General features: G+C 51.3%; 1 protein-coding gene across 6 annotated transcripts in view; it reads left to right on the top strand.

Moving 5' to 3' along the window:
- atp8a1 (ATPase phospholipid transporting 8A1) overlaps positions 1-17,500 on the top strand; it is a 96,684-nt gene that overhangs the window by 63,406 nt on the left and 15,778 nt on the right. For all 6 annotated transcript variants that reach the window (XM_027022703.2, XM_027022705.2, XM_027022702.2 and 3 more), the window contains 5 exons: positions 3,282-3,454; positions 5,727-5,910; positions 7,719-7,829; positions 13,929-14,003; positions 15,524-15,646. In XM_027022703.2, the coding sequence (XP_026878504.2) occupies positions 3,282-3,454; positions 5,727-5,910; positions 7,719-7,829; positions 13,929-14,003; positions 15,524-15,646 (666 nt within the window). The remainder of the gene's footprint in view (positions 1-3,281; positions 3,455-5,726; positions 5,911-7,718; positions 7,830-13,928; positions 14,004-15,523; positions 15,647-17,500) is intronic.

Here is a 17,500-nt window from a genome sequence, read left to right as displayed (position 1 = left end):
GATGGAGTGAAGGAGAGAGAGAGGCGAAAGAGGAGTTGCGCTCCCCACTGTACCTTTGGAAGGGTTGGCGGCCAGCCTCCTGCGTGAATGCGCGTGGCCTCTCGCTCCTGATAAGAGAAATGCTGGAAGATGACGTCCCCATGGTGGAGCTCTGGGCAGAGAGGCCTTATTCGGCAACACAGCACCGTCCCTTAACCCTGCTGTCCACTGCAAGCTTGAGAGAAGATGAGCGATGTTGATGCTGCTGCTGTCTGTTAAAGCAGGTTCAGAGACACTGGCTCGTTCCGCCTACAAACCCCGTCCACCGGCCCGGCGTTTATGATTGAATGTTGCGAGTGCTCTTTTCCACATGCCGTGCATGGCGGCGGGGTGTATTTATTTATTTGTCTTAACCCGGGCTGGTCGACAGCAGCGCTGCTAATTATAATCTGCGCGTTACAAGATCCTCGCGGGCAGTTACAGACGCACCGAGCGCTTAACAAGCCATTTGATTAAGTGCATGTGTTCCTGTTAATAAAGGGCAGTGCCAAGGACCATTTTGGTACGTTGGCACGGTAGTTATTCACACAGGGGGTGGTTGTAGCGAGCACTCTGATTGCGCCGCGAAGAGCTGAGAGACTCTGGAGCAGAGTGCGCTGTGGAGGCGTGTGGCACGACTGCCTCTTCCAGGCCGGGCTCGGAGAGTGCCGAGAGCCTGCCGGTCACTGGCTGATCGACTCCAGACACCCAGGCACACATTCTCATTAAGAAGGTCAGAGCCTGGAGCAACACAGGTGGAGGGGAATGTGCGTGTGTGTTCGCGCTCGCGAGTGTGTGTCTGTGCGTTTGTGTACGTTTTGACTTCCGTCTATATATATATATATATATATATATATATATATATATATATATATATATATATATATATATATATATATAGTGATTAGCTCATGTCTTCCTCTGTGTGCAAAATGCCATGCTGTCTTACTGAAGCAGCTGCGTGCTCTGAATCACTCCTCCCTAAATCACTCCTCACTGGAGCACTCCTCTCCTGAATCACTCCTTACTGGAGCACTCCTCTCTGAATCACTCCTCCCTGGAGCGATCCACACTGAAGCTCTGTCAGGGCTCCTGGCTGGATCCTAAGACGCCTGCTGGGCACCCGCCAACAAAACACACTCAAATCTCTCATACACACACACAAACACAGCGAGACTAGAAAAGGAGAAGAGTGCATCAGAGCGCAGAACTACACACACACACACACACACACACACACACACACACAATTCTCTAAGTAATGGAAGCACTGTTTAATAAGACGGCTTATCAGTCTTCATCAGTGCAGTTATCTCTGTCTGATCTTCATACTTTGTCTTTAACACATGCTCTGACGCTGTTGCTGAAGTATGTGAAAGGGGTCTGGCATCGCTATTCCAGTTCATCCCCCCCCCCCCCCACACACACACACAGTGTTTTATTGCCCTCATCAGGGATGGCCACGCTCTTATGGTGAAGTCCTCACAGCTGCACTAGTCACTGACTCATTCATCCCTCTCTTTCTCCCTCACTGCTCTTTCTTTTTCTCTCTTTTTGTCTCACTCTGTCACTGTGTGTGTGTGTGTGTGTGTGTGTGTGTGTGTGTGTGTGTGTGTTCAAAATTCGAGGCTGCTCTCCAAATATTTCCTTTGAGCTTGGGTTTCAGACCCTTGTTATGCCAGGAGAAGCTTGGTGAGTCTCCGAGGTGCAATCTCACTGCCCCAAGGCATCTGTCACACACACACACACACACACACACACACACACACACACACACACACACACACACACACACACACACACACACACACAGAGACACAGACAGAGACAGAGCGACAGAGAGTCTCCCCTCAAGCCATATTCTGGCCCGCTTTGTGAACAGACCTGAACAGTGATGATTGTTGAAGCTGTTGGGAAGAGCTGTGTTACTGGCGGTTGTGCTGTGGCCTCCGCCACTCCAATGACAATGATTTTTATACATGCCTACACACCCTTTTACGTGGGCAGAGAGACAGACACACACTCTTATTCACTCTCAGTTGACTTGACAAATGCCGCAGTGTATTCGTTCCCTTTTTTAAAGTCTTTCTTACGTTTCCTGTTATGATTCCAGGTTTCCTGTTTAAAGGGCAGTATTTGTCGAGTCTTCTAGAACCTGAGCAAACCTTCCGGCTCAGACGTTCACAGCGTGACGATGAATCTGTGGTCTGAAAACTGTTTGTTTCTGTTGATCCGAACGTTTTTGAGCAGCTGAAAGCCATAGGCGTCACACACGCTCGCAGGAAGCCTCGCGGGATCGGGGCGCAAGGCCGGGGGTTAGGGGCGGGTAGAGGGCAGGGGTTCAACTGGGAGGAAGCAGCACCGTGGCAGCTGCAGGTGGACGTCCCTGCCAGGTGGAAGTTCACAGGAATCATTAATCTGACCTGTTTGTCATAAACCTAGACTCCACCCTCCCTGACCCCCCCCCCCCCCCCACACACACACACACACTAACCCCTCCGCTTACACTCCGACACACACATTGTAGTTGCATTGTAGAGTGCGTGAGGGAGATGATGGACGACTGAGGGAGGAGGCAAAAGTGGGTGTGTCCTGTGCTCTGCGAGGGCTCAAGCTAAATTCCCATGATTCCCATGCAGCCGTAATTCACGGCGGGAACCACGGCGAGGGTTTCGGCCCTTTCAAGCGGTCCGCGCCTTCAGGGTTCAGTGGCGCGCTGCACCAAACACAGCAGCCCACATGGATGTCAACCCTTCTCCTCATCAGTCTCTCCCTTTGAACATAATTACCTTAATAATAAACTAACTTCAGCCTCGGGCTAAGATGACATTGCTGGGCTACACGAGAAGCTCGTCATGTGAGGGCCGTGTGGTTGATTACACTCGCAGTTGGGGGGGCCGGCGGGGCTGTAAAATTATCCTTCCCTGCAAGTCTGATGTTCATTTGTGCTTTGTCATCTCGGCGAGGTGAAACGGTGGTCTACGGCAGGGGAGGCGTCGGGGAAAACACCCCGCGGCGGCGCGTTTGTTATGGGCGCCGCCGTCGTTGTGTGTGGGATTAGCGCTCTGTCGGTAGGGTGGGTGGCAAGGGGAAATCCATGCACCGGGGATCAGGGATTAGGAGATGTGTGATGCCCTCCCCCCGGCGGCCCTGTTTCTACAGCCCGGACAAAGTAGTGTACTGTGATATTACCGGTGAAGTACAAGTACAGGATGCCAGTAGGTGTCTGGGGTTGAGACTGTGGCTGCCTGTGGTGTGTGCAGGGCACGCGGGAGACTCTGAGTCACCACTGCAACATGCTGGGGGACGCCCTGCACAAGGAGAACGACTTTGCACTCGTCATCGACGGGAAGACGCTGAAGTACGCCCTGACGTTCGGCGTGCGGCAGTACTTCCTGGACCTGGCGCTCTCCTGCAAGGCGGTCATCTGCTGCAGGTAACCGCTCCCCTCCAGGAGTTTCCCGGATCTCCACAATCGCCTCCCCCACCTTCTCTGGGTCGCGTAGCCCCCTGAGGACTAGTTCCGCCATGTATCCGGAGCGCACGGAACTGGTGGGAGTGGAATCGGTTACCTCACTGTCACTCGCGGCCAGGCGTGGAATTGCACCCGGATACGCCACGGTTGCCCCCAAGAGTTCGGAATGGAAAAGCAAAGTAGTACATTTCTTTCATTCCATATTTTTCTTTTTTTTTTTGTGCCTTTAGCAGTTCAAGTAACATCGCAGGATCCATTAGCGAGTCTCGGAGCGTTAGGCGTAACATGCACATCTCCTCAAATAAAATAAACTGTAGGACCCAGTAATGGCCCACAGTGAAAAATGCTTTTGGGCTGACAGCACGCTCTCCTACCCTCACACCTAAGATAAGGTCGCCGGCGCCGAAATTACGGGCCGTTTAAAAAGAGCCGTGATCGAGCGAAGGCTCTCGTACGGTAATAATTCTGACTACTCTACCGAGAGCACTCTGCACCAGCCACTATTGCTCCACACTGGGAAAACAGCGAGTGACCGTCCGACAATCAGTGAGAAAAATGCCTCTCCTCCGCCCCGCGGCTTTCGCCACGGCAATTTAGCGACGAGCTCTGTTTTCACAAGAGTAGTTGAACCTGAGAAGTGGACAGATAGAGACTGCAGATTTCGCCACCTCCGCGCGAGAGCGGGGAAGTGCTCAGGTGATTGACCGAGCGCGGAAAAACGCTCTGCTGAAAATAATTCTCTAGCAACAACATGCAGACCACAGGTGCCAGTGCCATTATGTGGTCTATGATGTCATCGCTCTGATCTACTTCTACTCACCCTTCGCACGCACACACACGCCCCCCGCCTTAGCCCATCGGCCCGGGGTGACTCGCAGGGCCTCTGCTGAAACCGCAGTGGCGTGTGATGTCATTGCACGCTGAGACTGTGCAGTGGGACAGTTTCTCTCCCAGTGGCTGTAGTTCAATAGGAGCCATATTCCCTGACGAGTCGTCTTCGTTTATGGAATCGTTAAATGTGCAGGTATTCTCCAGTTCCGTAGTGAGAGTCTCCTGGTTTCGTATCTAGGGCCTGGAAGCCAGCGACTACACGCAGCGAGTGTTCAGTACGGCATCGTATTGATCAAGCGTTGTCATATGGGTTATTTTGTGGTCTCATGCAAGGAACGGGGACACCGGGAACAGCGGAAGCTGGCGGGTCCGAGTCAGTCCCGGACGTTACAGTCGGGATGCGTTTTCCAGCTGGGCCCCCTCTGGATGGCTGCTTGGTGCAGTGCCGTGAGAGTCTGAAATGTAGTCCCTCCACCTCAGTTTGAAGACACAGGAAACGTTCGTCACAGCAAAGCTGTGGGTCTGAGGAGCTTTTAAAGGACTGGAACAGGTCTCTGGTAGCACAGGTCAGGTGTCCCGAGACCGGCGAGACAGAGAAATCAAAATGGCTGTCAGCAGGAATTAGCGTACCAGTCTGTGAAGCGGCCCTGGCCCCCACCGTGACGGACCGGCTTCCTCGCCAGAGCGGGAAGCGCTCGCCAGCGCTGGCGCTAATCTGACGTGACCGCATGTCCGCACGTTTCCACCCCCCCGTGCGTTTGCACCCCACCCCCCGACAGGCTGGTTTTACCCAAGCTCGCGTTATCAGCTCGGGTCATCTGTAGCACTCCTCACTGACCGTTAGGGAGAGAAGTTCTTCCTCTGTGCCCTGGACAGCTGAGCGTTTGCTGACCTGAACAACAAACACTTTCCTATTTGGAAATCAAATGAAATGAAATTTGTAAAAAAATATTTGTAGTTTTAAAAATGATTTGTTCCGATGCTACATATTATAGTACTATGTACTGTATAATATGGTGATGTTGTGTGACACGATTATTAGCCTGTAATACCTACACCCAGAGACACACCAGAATAGCTTCTGCAGTGCTGGGCTCAGATGCTGTGACCACTTTGATCCTACATGAGCTTACACCTGCGACCTGCTGAACTTCTCCATCTACACACATTTGTGTCTGTTTCCTTTGACCATGGATTTAAAAAGCTTTTCGATCATTAGCCAAGTAAGAATTTGGTCCAACATGAAAACGCGTGTGCTGAACTTTCCCACGGACGCAAGGTACGCGGTGGGTACATGGGAAACCAGCTCAGTGAGTTGCTGGCACCCTTTGGTGTTCATCATAGTCGGGGAGAGCGAGTGTGACCTACAGGATCACTCATAGTGCCTCGGGTCTGGGTGCAGGGTGTCTCCTCTGCAGAAGTCGGAGGTGGTGGAGATGGTGAAGAAGCACGTGAAGGTCATCACTCTGGCCATCGGCGACGGCGCCAACGACGTGGGCATGATCCAGACGGCTCACGTGGGCGTGGGTATCTCGGGCAATGAGGGTCTGCAGGCTGCCAACTCGTCGGACTACTCCATCGCACAGGTAGGAGGCGCCAGACAGGACCAGCCAACGGGCACTCAGCACCTCGCCATTTCAGACAGAAATGAAGCGAGTTCAGGGTCTAAAACCGATTTCTACAATCTGACTGCATGTGTGTTCAATGTCTTGGCATGTCTACACTTTTGGCAGTGCACGTCTGCTTTGTCCGTGTTCCGCGTCCTCGGAAATCTGCCTGTAGTTCATCACACTTTAATCCCAGCGACGAAGTGCAAAGCCCTGCTCGTTGAGATTTAGACCAGAGACTACTTTTGGGTCAAAGGTTAAAGTCAGCAGTCTGAAGTGAACAGGTGGGCAGAATCTGGGAGGTTGCGCGAGGTCAGAGAGTTCAGTTTACCCAGTGTGCTGTTCTCCTCCTTCTCCTGGGGCGAAAAGGATCCGCTTGCACTTACGCATACCTAATTAATTGCGCCGTGTTGTAATTCACCGTGGAGGTTTTATACCGACCGAGGAGCCTCGCGCTTGTGACAGAAGCACAAAGTGTGTGTCACGTCTGTGTCGCGTGTCTGTCCACGCCGTCTCCGCTCCGCACCTCACGTTTCACGCGTGCCGACTCTGTGGCGGCGGATCTCGTTGTTGCGGCGTTCCTCGGTGTCGCCAGGCCTACCGGGCGACTCGTCGCGTTACCGGGAAACAGTCCCGTCTTCACCCCAGAGCTGCCCGGAGGGACAGAGCCGGCTCGCCGGCTCCGCGTCTAGGGAGCACGCGTCCGCCTCAGCTCAAGCACGACTTGGCCTGGTGGATTTGACGCACGTCTTCGCTTTTAAACTGACTTCATTCACGAGGACTTCTTTTTTTTTTTTCTTTTTTTTTTTTTCCTGGACAAGTGTAGAAGTTTTCCCGTTTTCATAGCCAGCGGCACGTGCCTGAGTCAGACTCTGCGTTTGGAAAGTTTGACTGGCACAGCATCACACCGGTCCCGGCCCGAAATGTTTTGTTTATAACGAGCAAAGTAGAGATGAATTAGGGGGTTTTGATATGGGTCTCTCACATACATATACGAGAAGTGTATTTGGGCCAAGCATTTGATGTTAGGAGTCTTTTGTCCGATGATTCTGGAATTTGACCCTTGACACCGCTTAGAGAGCAGTTTTGCTGCTTCTCCTGTGATGAGGGGCCTTAGGATTTGGGTCAGGGTAGCTGGACGTGGTTTGGAGGCTCAAGGTGATGGCGCGTCCTGCTGCAGGGTCGGAGCCCAGGGTTACGCGCTGAGACTGCTCTGTGTCTGTCAGCGGCTCTTTCCCCACAGCTCCAGAGGTGAGCCGGGCCCCGCGGCCAGCTTCTGCGCGAAGCTCTGTTCTTGGTCTCCCGTGCGGCCCACCCCTCTCCAGACCACGCAGCTGGCCCTCTGCACGCCTGACGCAAACGGCGTTTGTCGCATCGTGACGTATAAGCACGGGGGGGGGCGCGAGCCTCCCGCGCCGCCCTCAGGCTCGGCCCCGTGAGATCGCCCCAGCTGCCGCTTTTCAACAGTCCCATCAGCCCTAACGAAGCCACGGTGACTCGCAGAGGCCGAGAAGCCGGGGCGTGTCTGCGCGAGGGCCACGGGGCCCTCCTATAGACTAACGGCGATAAGATTCCGCCTTAATTTTAAAAAGCTGGACCCCGTTTTTACTCCCTCGCTCTGCAGCGGCAGCACTGTTCTGTGTGCAGTAGATGGCCGGGGCGCTATGAAAAGGCCGCCGCGTGCCTCTAGTCATCGCAAACTCTCTCTGCCTTCCTTTCTTTCTCTCTTCTGTCTCTTTCCCCCCTCCCTCGCTCCGTCTGCCTCTCTGTCCTCTTTCTCCTCACAGTTCAAGTATCTGAAGAACCTTCTGTTGGTGCACGGGGCTTGGAACTACAACCGCGTGGCCAAGTGCATCCTGTACTGCTTCTACAAGAACATCGTGCTGTACATCATCGAGGTGAGAAGGGACCACGACCGGTCAACCGCAGACCCGTGCACGGACGACTTTAAAATTGCCCTCGGCTGGCGTTTAACAATAACACACTCCCTTTCTTTTCAACATTACTCGGGAAGACACAGTCCAGATATTACCCGGGCTATTAAAGCTGCGTTGGCGTGAGTCTCCGGGGAGGTAACGTCTCCCACGGCGTGGCTCTGTGCGCTGCAGGGAGGGGGCCGTGGCACGGGCGGAATGTGCCCCCCCGTGACTTCTGCACGCTGTCCATCTCCGGCGGCGTGTGACGCTCCGCAGAGCCGCCGCCGATAGCGGCTTCAGAGGCACCAGCGGGCCAGCGCCGCTATCGGCGGGCGTTATCAGCCCCGGGTGCCAGATGGGTTTGATCGACGGCCCTGTGCGAGCAGACGTCACAGTGGGTGCCGTCTCCGGGGAAGGGAGGGGAGACGCGTGCGCTCGCACGATGGATCGGGCTCGTCTGAACCACAAACCTCTCGGAAAACTGTCCGCCACAATAAATGCTGGTAAAAACGATGAATATTTTACGTTGGTTGAGCATATGAAGTGTTTGTTCCTAGTTGTGCCGCTACACATAACACAAGAGACATGTGCCCTGTGTGTGAAACTCAACACCATCATCATCAAAAGAGGAAGGCTGTGAGGCAGCGGTAGTATTGTCTATAGCATGTGGAGGGGGGTGGACGTAACATCATGTGGGGCAGATGTGGGGGGAGCTACCTGCTCTGCTCTCCCTACTGTGCTTCCAGAGCATCTGGATGAGGCTCCGACCCTGAACCCCTCCAGCACCAAGGCCCCTCCCATCACGGCTGTCTGATGTCATAAACAGGTCTTCTGTCGGCGGGGGGGGGGGCACATCTGTGGACTCGGTGGAGGACGACACGCTGCGCCGAATCGTTCCAGAGGGAAATATGAGCTTCTGAAAAGAGTGCGTTTTCCAGCCATCTCACTCCGGCACACCACTTGACCTCTGAACTTGCTCGGTCTCCCTCTCATGTCGTTTCATGTGTGGTGGTAAATCTCCGAAATGCTCCGTAGACTCCGGCCAACCCATGACGACGGCAGTCCCGGACACCAAAAGCAAGTGCTTACGAATTAATCTTTATAGATTACTGCTAGAATTTTCTACCAAGCTTGACTAGAGAAAAGAGGAGCTTTTTTAAAATTCTTTGTCCCCTTGTGAGTTTTTTTTTTTTTTTTTTTTTTTTTTTTTTTTTTTTTTTTTTTTGAGGTCTTCTATGTCACTGGGCCACATTTCTATTGTCTTATTCATCAACACAGACCACCTTGGCCACAGTGTCTGACCTCCACGGGAAAATGACTTTAAGTGCTGTTGCATCATAGGTAGTACTTGCATTCCTCGGCTGTAGGTTAAAGTTACTAAATGAATTCGATATTTATTCACTTTGTGTACCACGAAGGACCCTTTTCACACCATTGTCTTTGGATTCGCTGAAGGTAGTCTTTTGGGGGGGGGGGGGGGTGCCACCAACCGCCCTTTGAACTCAGACTTCTCTGTGATCGCGTTACACACGGTCACATCAGTCAGTCGGTCCCTTCTCTTCATTTTATGTTGGGAAACAGTAACAACTGCTCAAATCTCAGATCTCGCCCTACCAGCATGTCCTCGGACAGTCCCTCAACTCCTCCTCCTCTTGCTTGGCTCTGTGTCTCCTTTGCATCACAGAAGGGCCAAAAAGCGACTTTCGGCGCGCCGTGCTCCCAGTCCCGTCTGCGGTGCGCCTTTTGTTGCGGCCCGGAAGCGTATGCGCCCGGCCCGCTGCGGGGCTCTTTGTCAGCGTAATGCCGCCCCGTCTGCTCCGGCTGCAAACCCGCACCCACCCACCCGCAACCGTAGCAGACGCCTCGCCTTTGTGAGGGCCTGACATTCAAGACACTTGCTTCCCAGGTGGTGCCTAAAGAGATGCATTTGTTGCGCTAATAGGTTTACCTCCGAGTGTGTGTAGTCTTGGGGGTTTTTTTTGTTGTTGTTTTTTTGTTTTGTTTTTTTTTTGCTCCCCGGGCTGTAAAATGGAAGAACGAGAATGAGGATGTTAATGTATATTTTAGACTTGTATTAGCAGCATTGCGTTATTATTGTGTGTGTGTGAGAGAGAGAGAGAGAGAGAGAGAGAGAGAGAGAGAGAGAGAGAGAGAGAGAGAGAGAGAGAGAGAGAGAGAGAGACCAGTCAAATCTTCGTACACTACAGGCAGTGTAATACACAGTAGACGACCTGTGGTAAAGGATTTGTACTCAGTAAAATGCTTTTTATGCACAGTTTAGCAGACAGGAATTTTCAGTCTGCTGCTGAACAGAGATGTTTACGGCACAGCTTTTCAAAACCCTAATCAGGATGTGGGGGGGGTTTGTTTGTTTGTTTGTTTGTTTGTTTGTTTTTAATAATCTGACCTAAATTACTCATAAACTGATCATTGTCAGTCTCTGTAATCTACTGTATACACCTCAGTTAAACAGGTCTACCGTCAGAGAATCTGGACATTGAGCTCAGTCCCTGATGAATAATAAAACATGCTGGAACATGTTCGGAACAAAGAAATAAAAAATGGCTGTGGGAGTCGTTCGGGATCAGGCCTACAGCAAAGCTTAAACAGAATCAGATTGTTCTGCTCAGCAACACGAGCAACAAGGCGTTGGAAGGTTTGGCCTGTCACTACCCAGAAGCAGGAGTTAACACAGCATGTGGTCTCACTTATCTTTTAATCAGGACTGCATTCAAAAAATAAAAGCTAAATTTGACTACTGCAGCAACAGTAGTAAATAAGTACTTATTTTCTAAAATGTTGTAGAATTGCATTTTTTTTAAAAAGCTTACACACACACAAAACCACACGATCGTAGTTCACCACTACTGCTAATGTCCAGCTGGGTTCTCGAGTGCTTGATTGACTGCTTGTCAGCAGGCCTCGCTCACGCTGACAGACAAGTGGCATTTATGGGGTAATTACAAGAGGCCCGACTGCGGGGCCAGCCCACAGAAAGAGCCCGGGCCCGGGCAGGGGCCCGGGGCCCGGCGACTCGCCTGGTGCCCTCATTATCCAACTCCTCGGCCCTCTCCCCCGTGAGCCCCTCTCTCCGTTTTCTCCCCTGCACGCTGCCAAAGCGTTTAGCACCCTCTCTTTCTTCGGCCCTGGCCTTGCTGTTTCTTTCAGGCCCTTTGTGCGGAGAGAAGAAAGGCCCGGGGCCCCGTCTGCATTTTAAGGAGCACGCCGCCGGAGCGCAGGGGCCCGATGGGGTGGAGCGGACAAGCCCACCCCCCGCTCTCTCTCGCCCTCTCCCTGTACTTTCCTTTTTCCTTCTCTCCCTTTTTTTTTTCACGTTTCCCTGTCCTCTCCGCTCCACCGGGTTGGCATGAGCTTTTCCGTACACAGCAGCGGATTTGGAGTTTGGTTCTCGGTCGGGTAATAGGTATTCCGGGAGCCTCTCTGGCCCTTGATTTGTCAGCATGTTGGGTTGGGGGGCTAAAAGTAGGATGGAGAAAAAGCCAGCGGCAAGCTTCAGCCTCAATGAGCAGAGTCACCGCGCTGCTCTCCAGAGCACCTCCGCCAGGGCGAGGGGGCAGCAGACCAAAACGCTCACTCACACAAGTGCGTTTAACCTGCTAGCCTATGTATAGAGGGTTTTATTTAGCGCAGCAACACAGCCTGGAGGGGACCGGTGCTACTCAGCCCGAGGCGCCGGCCTTTAGCTGCTGCATCTGGAGGGTGTGGGTTAGTGGATGGACCGGAGCAGTGGTGAGCTTCTGGGTAAAGGAGCTCTGCTTCAGGGGGCAGAGATGTGCTGCAGGCCATGTGACCGCTGCAAAAGGAGGTGAACAATGCAAAGATTTTGGGTGTGTGGGTGTGTGTGTGTGTGTGTGTGTGTGTGTGTGTGTGTGTGTGTGTTTGAGAACGGCAGTGGGAGCGAAGGGGCTGTGGTTGCCTTTTAATAACAATATCACGGTAGAATGCACCTGATGGTTAGCAGAGCAGGAGCTGGAATGGGTAGGCGTGGTTTGGAGGGCGAGTGGTGGGGTGGGGTGGGGTGGGGTGGGGTAAGGGGGTCGCCTGAGTGTGTGAAGAGGAGGGGAAACAGACATTTGTTTTGAGAACGTTTTCATGCATTGACTTGCACCAGCGGGGGCGGCGGCTGTTGTTGCATGCTGGGGCCTCAGTCGGGGGTTCTGTCAAAGTCAAGAATTTGTAGCAATTCATGCTTTCGTAATGGAGTTAAATGAAGCGAGGAAACGTCCGCCTGGCCGCAACCTACGCATCAGCCCTGGATGTCTGCTCAGCAGCCGTGCCCTGCACACACTCTCATGCACTTTCTCACGCACACGGCCTATTAGCATGCGATGTCTGCCTCGGTGTACCGCGGGAATCCAGACATCGTTCCGAAGAAGGACAGCGGCACGCTATGGAGAATCGCTAATGCGCCAGTTCACTGAAGCCCAGCCGTAAAATCTGAAGCTGAACTTTTTTTGTTTGTTTGTTTTTTGTCTGTGTGTGTTAGACAAATCCCTGAAATCATTCAGGAGTTCTTTACATTTCTGAAACCAACAGAGGGCAACGCATCGCAGTACGGATTAATTTCTTGCCCAGTTGCTCATGTAGTCATGTATCGTGTCTAGATTCACCCATACTGAATCACTGTATCGTGCATGTCACTTTAAACCCAGCGGTCTTACTACTGCGTCTCCAGGCTCTGGACCAGACAGGCCTAGAAAGGACACAACCTGCTGTCTCCAATGGACATACGAGGTGGTAATCGCGGCCTCCATGCCATATGGTTTACATATGCCTTATCTTCTCCATCTTCTGGCTCTCACCTCATCCAAGGCCTCCTCTGATCCCCTCATCTGCGCTCTTCTCTCTCCATCCCTGCTCAGGCCGACTGGGAGTGCAGCTCCCACCGATGGGAGATCAGCATTCGTGGCAGGAACAGCTCAATCTATTCCCAGGAAGGCAGTTTCCTGGGTCGGGGCCTGCACCAATAGCACAAAGGAGGAGCTCCAACGATGCGCTCCTCTGATCTGTTCCACTCCAATCCAAGGCCACAGGAGCAGTTATCATGCGGATGGGAAACAAAAGTCTGCGTGACGGCTTCACCCGCCCCCACCGTACCACGACTTGTCCTGGGCGCACTGTCTCTCTCTCTCTGTCCAATCCGTTACACACACACACACACACACACACACACCCCCGAGACACAGGAATGCCTCCCTGAGTGATGTGCTGAGCTTCAGTGCAGCTTCAGTCAAAACATTACGCTCAGGACCTTCTCAGTGTTTTGGTACTAAACCTTTATATATTCCATTTATTACAGTATATCCACCAGAGCCAGGTGACTTCTCAAAGCGTCTATCAGTCTGTTGCAGCCTTTGCTTGTGGTTCAGCGTCTAATCTTCTGACAAATGACCGGTTTGCTGTTATAACCCTTTAAACCAAAAGCTCTCTGTTGCCTTTTGGTTTGTACTTGTCATATTTAACTAACATTTCAACCAGGTCTCGAACGCGTGACTTATTAGAATTTGGGGCAATCACTCGAAGCCGGCTCAGCCCACAGAAGGCCTGGGGTCTGAATCTGAGGCCCTGTGCGGCCCCTTTGATGGTAATCTGTGGATGAACCGCTGTCCTCAACTATCAGTGACGGAGGGTGGTGGGAGTGTCTGGGAGCAGGGGTCACCTCGTCATACATCAGTGTCTCAGACCCATGGCTCTCCAGTCAAAGCCCCTGAAATGAATGAATGACTTGGAGCAAAGTGAGTGTGAGATCTGGTTGGATTTATGGCACAACCAGAATGTGGTCATAAATTTGGGGGAAATGGCTTTCTTTTCTAAAATTACAAAGTTTGCTGGTGAGGGGGGGTCACAATTAGTTTTGCATTTACTTTTTAATATGTGTTGTTTTAGGAAATATTTGTATATTGATCATTATGAAACAGAAAGCAGCATTGCAGGGGAACACTTGTGAGGTCTCTGGCTTTCACAGAGGAGAACATTGTGTGGCAGTGTGAGCACTGTTACGCGAATTTCCCCCTCACTCATCTCATTCTGACTGACGAGTTTGTCTGCTTTGCCTTTCAGATCTGGTTTGCGTTTGTGAACGGCTTCTCTGGTCAGATCCTTTTTGAGCGTTGGTGCATTGGCCTGTACAATGTGGTAAGTGCGGGTGATTTGTGTGCGCGTGTGTAATTTTTATCGAGATAGAGAATGCGTTAAAGTGCCCCGTAACCCCCATCGCGCAGAGGCGAAAAACTCATTAGGCACGGCGGCCCAAGCGGCTTCTTTACTGCAGGCCTGTGTCATCGACATCCTGAATTTCTCCCTTTATTTACGAGCCCTTGTCAAGTCCATAGTCCCCCTGTGCCCAGAACTATGTCCTGAATGTGCTATAACAACAGCTACTCGTGCGCCGAAAAGGGATTTCTTAAAGTGGTCAGCGGTGGATGATAAAGCAGGATGAACGCACGCACACACATGCATATTATATATTCTTTGCACAGACACACACACATGCACAACAGTTTGAAAGCGGTCCTGTTGACTGTGGGGTGCCTCAGAGTCCAACGCTGGGAACACAAGATGAATTAACGTGTCTCGTTTTGTGCCGTAATATCCCTGCGTTGCTAAACGTGTTGGCTTAAACCTTTGGCTCTGCTAATTGCTTGCTCTAATGGCTTGCTTCCACGGAAATGAAAATGAACCGAAACTGGGCATTGTGTTCATTTCTTTTTTTTTTCTTCTCCCGAATTAAAAAAAAAAAAAAAAGACAAAGGTTTGAATGTCGTTTCTCATCGCCTCTCCGTCGTGGTTCACTGGCGCGCCGAGGCGGCAACGACTCGGCACCGCGCATTCCCCCTTTATCTGAAAGAGCCGGAATTCCACAGCTCTGGCAGGGGCCTGGTGGACCCAGCAGGCCGGATCCACCCCTGAATGGAAGCCCCACCCCACCCCGTCCCGCCGCGAGCAGGGCCTGGCGTAGCGTGTCCTTCGGCCGCGGTGCGCTGGGGCCCCGGCTGACCCAGCAGCCCCGCTCTGTGCCGCGTTGCCGGTCCCCTCTGCTCGTGCAGCTGCCGGGCCGTGGGCATCGCAGCAGATGTTCATGTGGGAGAACTTCTGCACATGGAGCAAGATTATCCAAATAAGACAAGTGCCAGAAAGTTTCACGCTCAGCGGAGCGCAGTGAACAAACGGACATGGGGGGGGGGGGTGGTCACGCCACCTGAGACAAAGCAGGGACACTCGCCCTTTAGAGAAGTTTCATGTTTGTACGAGATTACGGGCTGTGAAAAGATTGTGGTAGTTAATGATAAAAAAAAATAAAATTCTGTGATGATTGCATTTCCATTGTCACTTATTTGGCATATTTTGGGATCTGGTGGACTTTTGATTAACTTGCGGGGAGTTTTACTTTGTATTCTACTGCAAGATGTATTTGCTAGTATGTTTCACTATTTTAAAACAATGAAAATATTGTTATACGTTTGATCTGTCAGTAAATAACTTTCTTCTCAAGTTGTACCTGGAGTAAGCAGAAATAAATTCAGTGCAGTTGTTTAATTCTTTCAGTACCTTCCAGTCCAAGACTTAAAAAGAGGGAACTACTGTAATTTCTACTTTGTTTGTAACATTCTGAAGTTTGTTTCTGTTCTTTTTGTGATCATCTCTGTTCACTCCAGATCTTTACAGCTTTGCCTCCCCTGACCCTGGGCATTTTTGAGCGTTCTTGCCGGAAAGAGAACATGCTCAAATACCCAGAACTGTACAAGACTTCCCAGAATGCCATGGGTTTCAACACCAAGGTAAACATTCTCATAATGCGCATTTTGCATATGATTTCATGTTTTGATATTTGATATTTCAAACATGTTATGAGAATCTTTAATTACATTTAAACAACAATTTACAATTAAATGGTTTCGATATGAGGCTTTGCCTGATGTGTAGTAAAGATTTGAGTCGATTTTGATATTTGATCCTGGTTTCTCACGGTTACACACTTTGCTTATCTTTGGTGATCTTTGGTAATTTGTCACTTGTAGGAATATTTCACTCTTTGCATTATGGGTTTTCAAACTATAAGTCATTTGTAGTAGCACATTGCAGTCAAGCAGTTACTGAAGGCACTATGTGAAAGCCCTCCTGTAGATCGTTGGAGTAGCGGGTCTTGTGGTGTTTGTAGAGGAAAAACCCATGTTCACTCAAATGTATTTAAAAACCCTACAGTGCCAGCAGTAAAGATATTCTGGCTCTCTTACGCAATGGGAACCTTATTCCTCATCTTAGATGTTCACGTCTGTATCTGACTGACCTTGGGGTTCGCCTGCTAGCATTTGGAACTGTCTGCTGTATATCTGTGACCAGTGTGTGTAAATGTGTGCGTGTGAGCGTTAACTTGCTGGTAATGAAGCCGTCTCGTCCTGAGCAGCAGCGTGTCAGCCTCTGTCGCTGTGCGCCCTGTTTCCACAGGCGTGGAGACCTCCTCAATGTAGCACCGACACGGATTAGAGGCGGCACACAACCCTGAGGCCAGAGAGAGAAAGCCGGGGAGGCAGAAAAGGGAAACATCTGGGTGATGAGCCCAAAAGGCCGTGGGGAGAGGACGGATTTCAGGGGAAGAGCCAGAGAGCGCGGGGGGGGGGGTCTTCAGGGGAACTGGGGCATTTACTCAGGAGAATCACGCAATTTGCTTAAGCCACCACTTGTTTACTAAACACAGGCCTGACGTGTGTGTGTGTGTGTGTGTGTGTGTGCGTGCGTGCGTGCGTGCCTAAGAGCGGAGTCATGTAGCCCTGACCCAGATGGACATATGTGTCCTGTCAGAGATACACAGCGCAGTCTTAGTTTTCTCACGTAAGCATTTTCAGTTACAGCATCAAAGTGGGTGTTACAGAGGATCAAAACCGCCATTTTGTTAAATCAGAGATTAATTGCAATGGTTTACATCAGCATCAGACATCAGTCTTTTTTTTTTTTTTTGTTCTCTCTCTCTCTCTCTCTCTCTCTCTCTCTCTCGGTTTTCTTCTCTTCGTTTTCTCGTCCTCAGCATTGTTGGAGGTGTGTAGGTAGGAATTTCAGGCACAAAGCGTTAGCCCTCGGCCCAGGAAGGGCATTCAGGCATTCACGCTAGGAAGCTTAGCAACCTGCCGGGACACAGAAGCAGTGACAAATGATTATGAGCATTTATTGATTTAATTAGTATTCATTATGTTTGTATGTGTGTGTGAGCTCTGAGATCGTGTCGGGAGGCTTTCTGCAGGCCCGGCTCTGGCTGGTAGGGGGCTAATTGGGTTAAACCTGTAATTGAATCATTGCGAATCATTGAATAAATAGGGCATGGGTCCGAGCCCCACATCCCCCCCAAACCTCCAGGCTTTGTTTTCTCAAGGCAATAACAAAGGTCAGAGGGCGAGGCCACACAGGTCAAGCTGGGACGCAGAGCCAGTGAAAAAGCACCGCGTGCAGCCCGGGTACTCCTCTCTCGCTCTTTCTCGTGTGTTCTCCCTCCCTCTCTCTTTTTCCAGCTTTTCTGTCCAACTCCCCCTACTCTCTCCCCCCATCCCCCATTAATTTGCTACCGCATTTCTCCACCCACGCTCCCATTGCGTAGTACACGCCATCGCTTAAGGTTCACGTAGACAGCCAAAGATCCCCGA

This window comes from Electrophorus electricus, chromosome 12 (genome assembly GCF_013358815.1).
Source record: "Electrophorus electricus isolate fEleEle1 chromosome 12, fEleEle1.pri, whole genome shotgun sequence".
NCBI lineage: Eukaryota > Metazoa > Chordata > Actinopteri > Gymnotiformes > Gymnotidae > Electrophorus > Electrophorus electricus.
The sequence above is the reverse complement of the archived record's forward strand: the minus strand, read 5'-3'. Positions and strand labels throughout refer to the sequence as shown.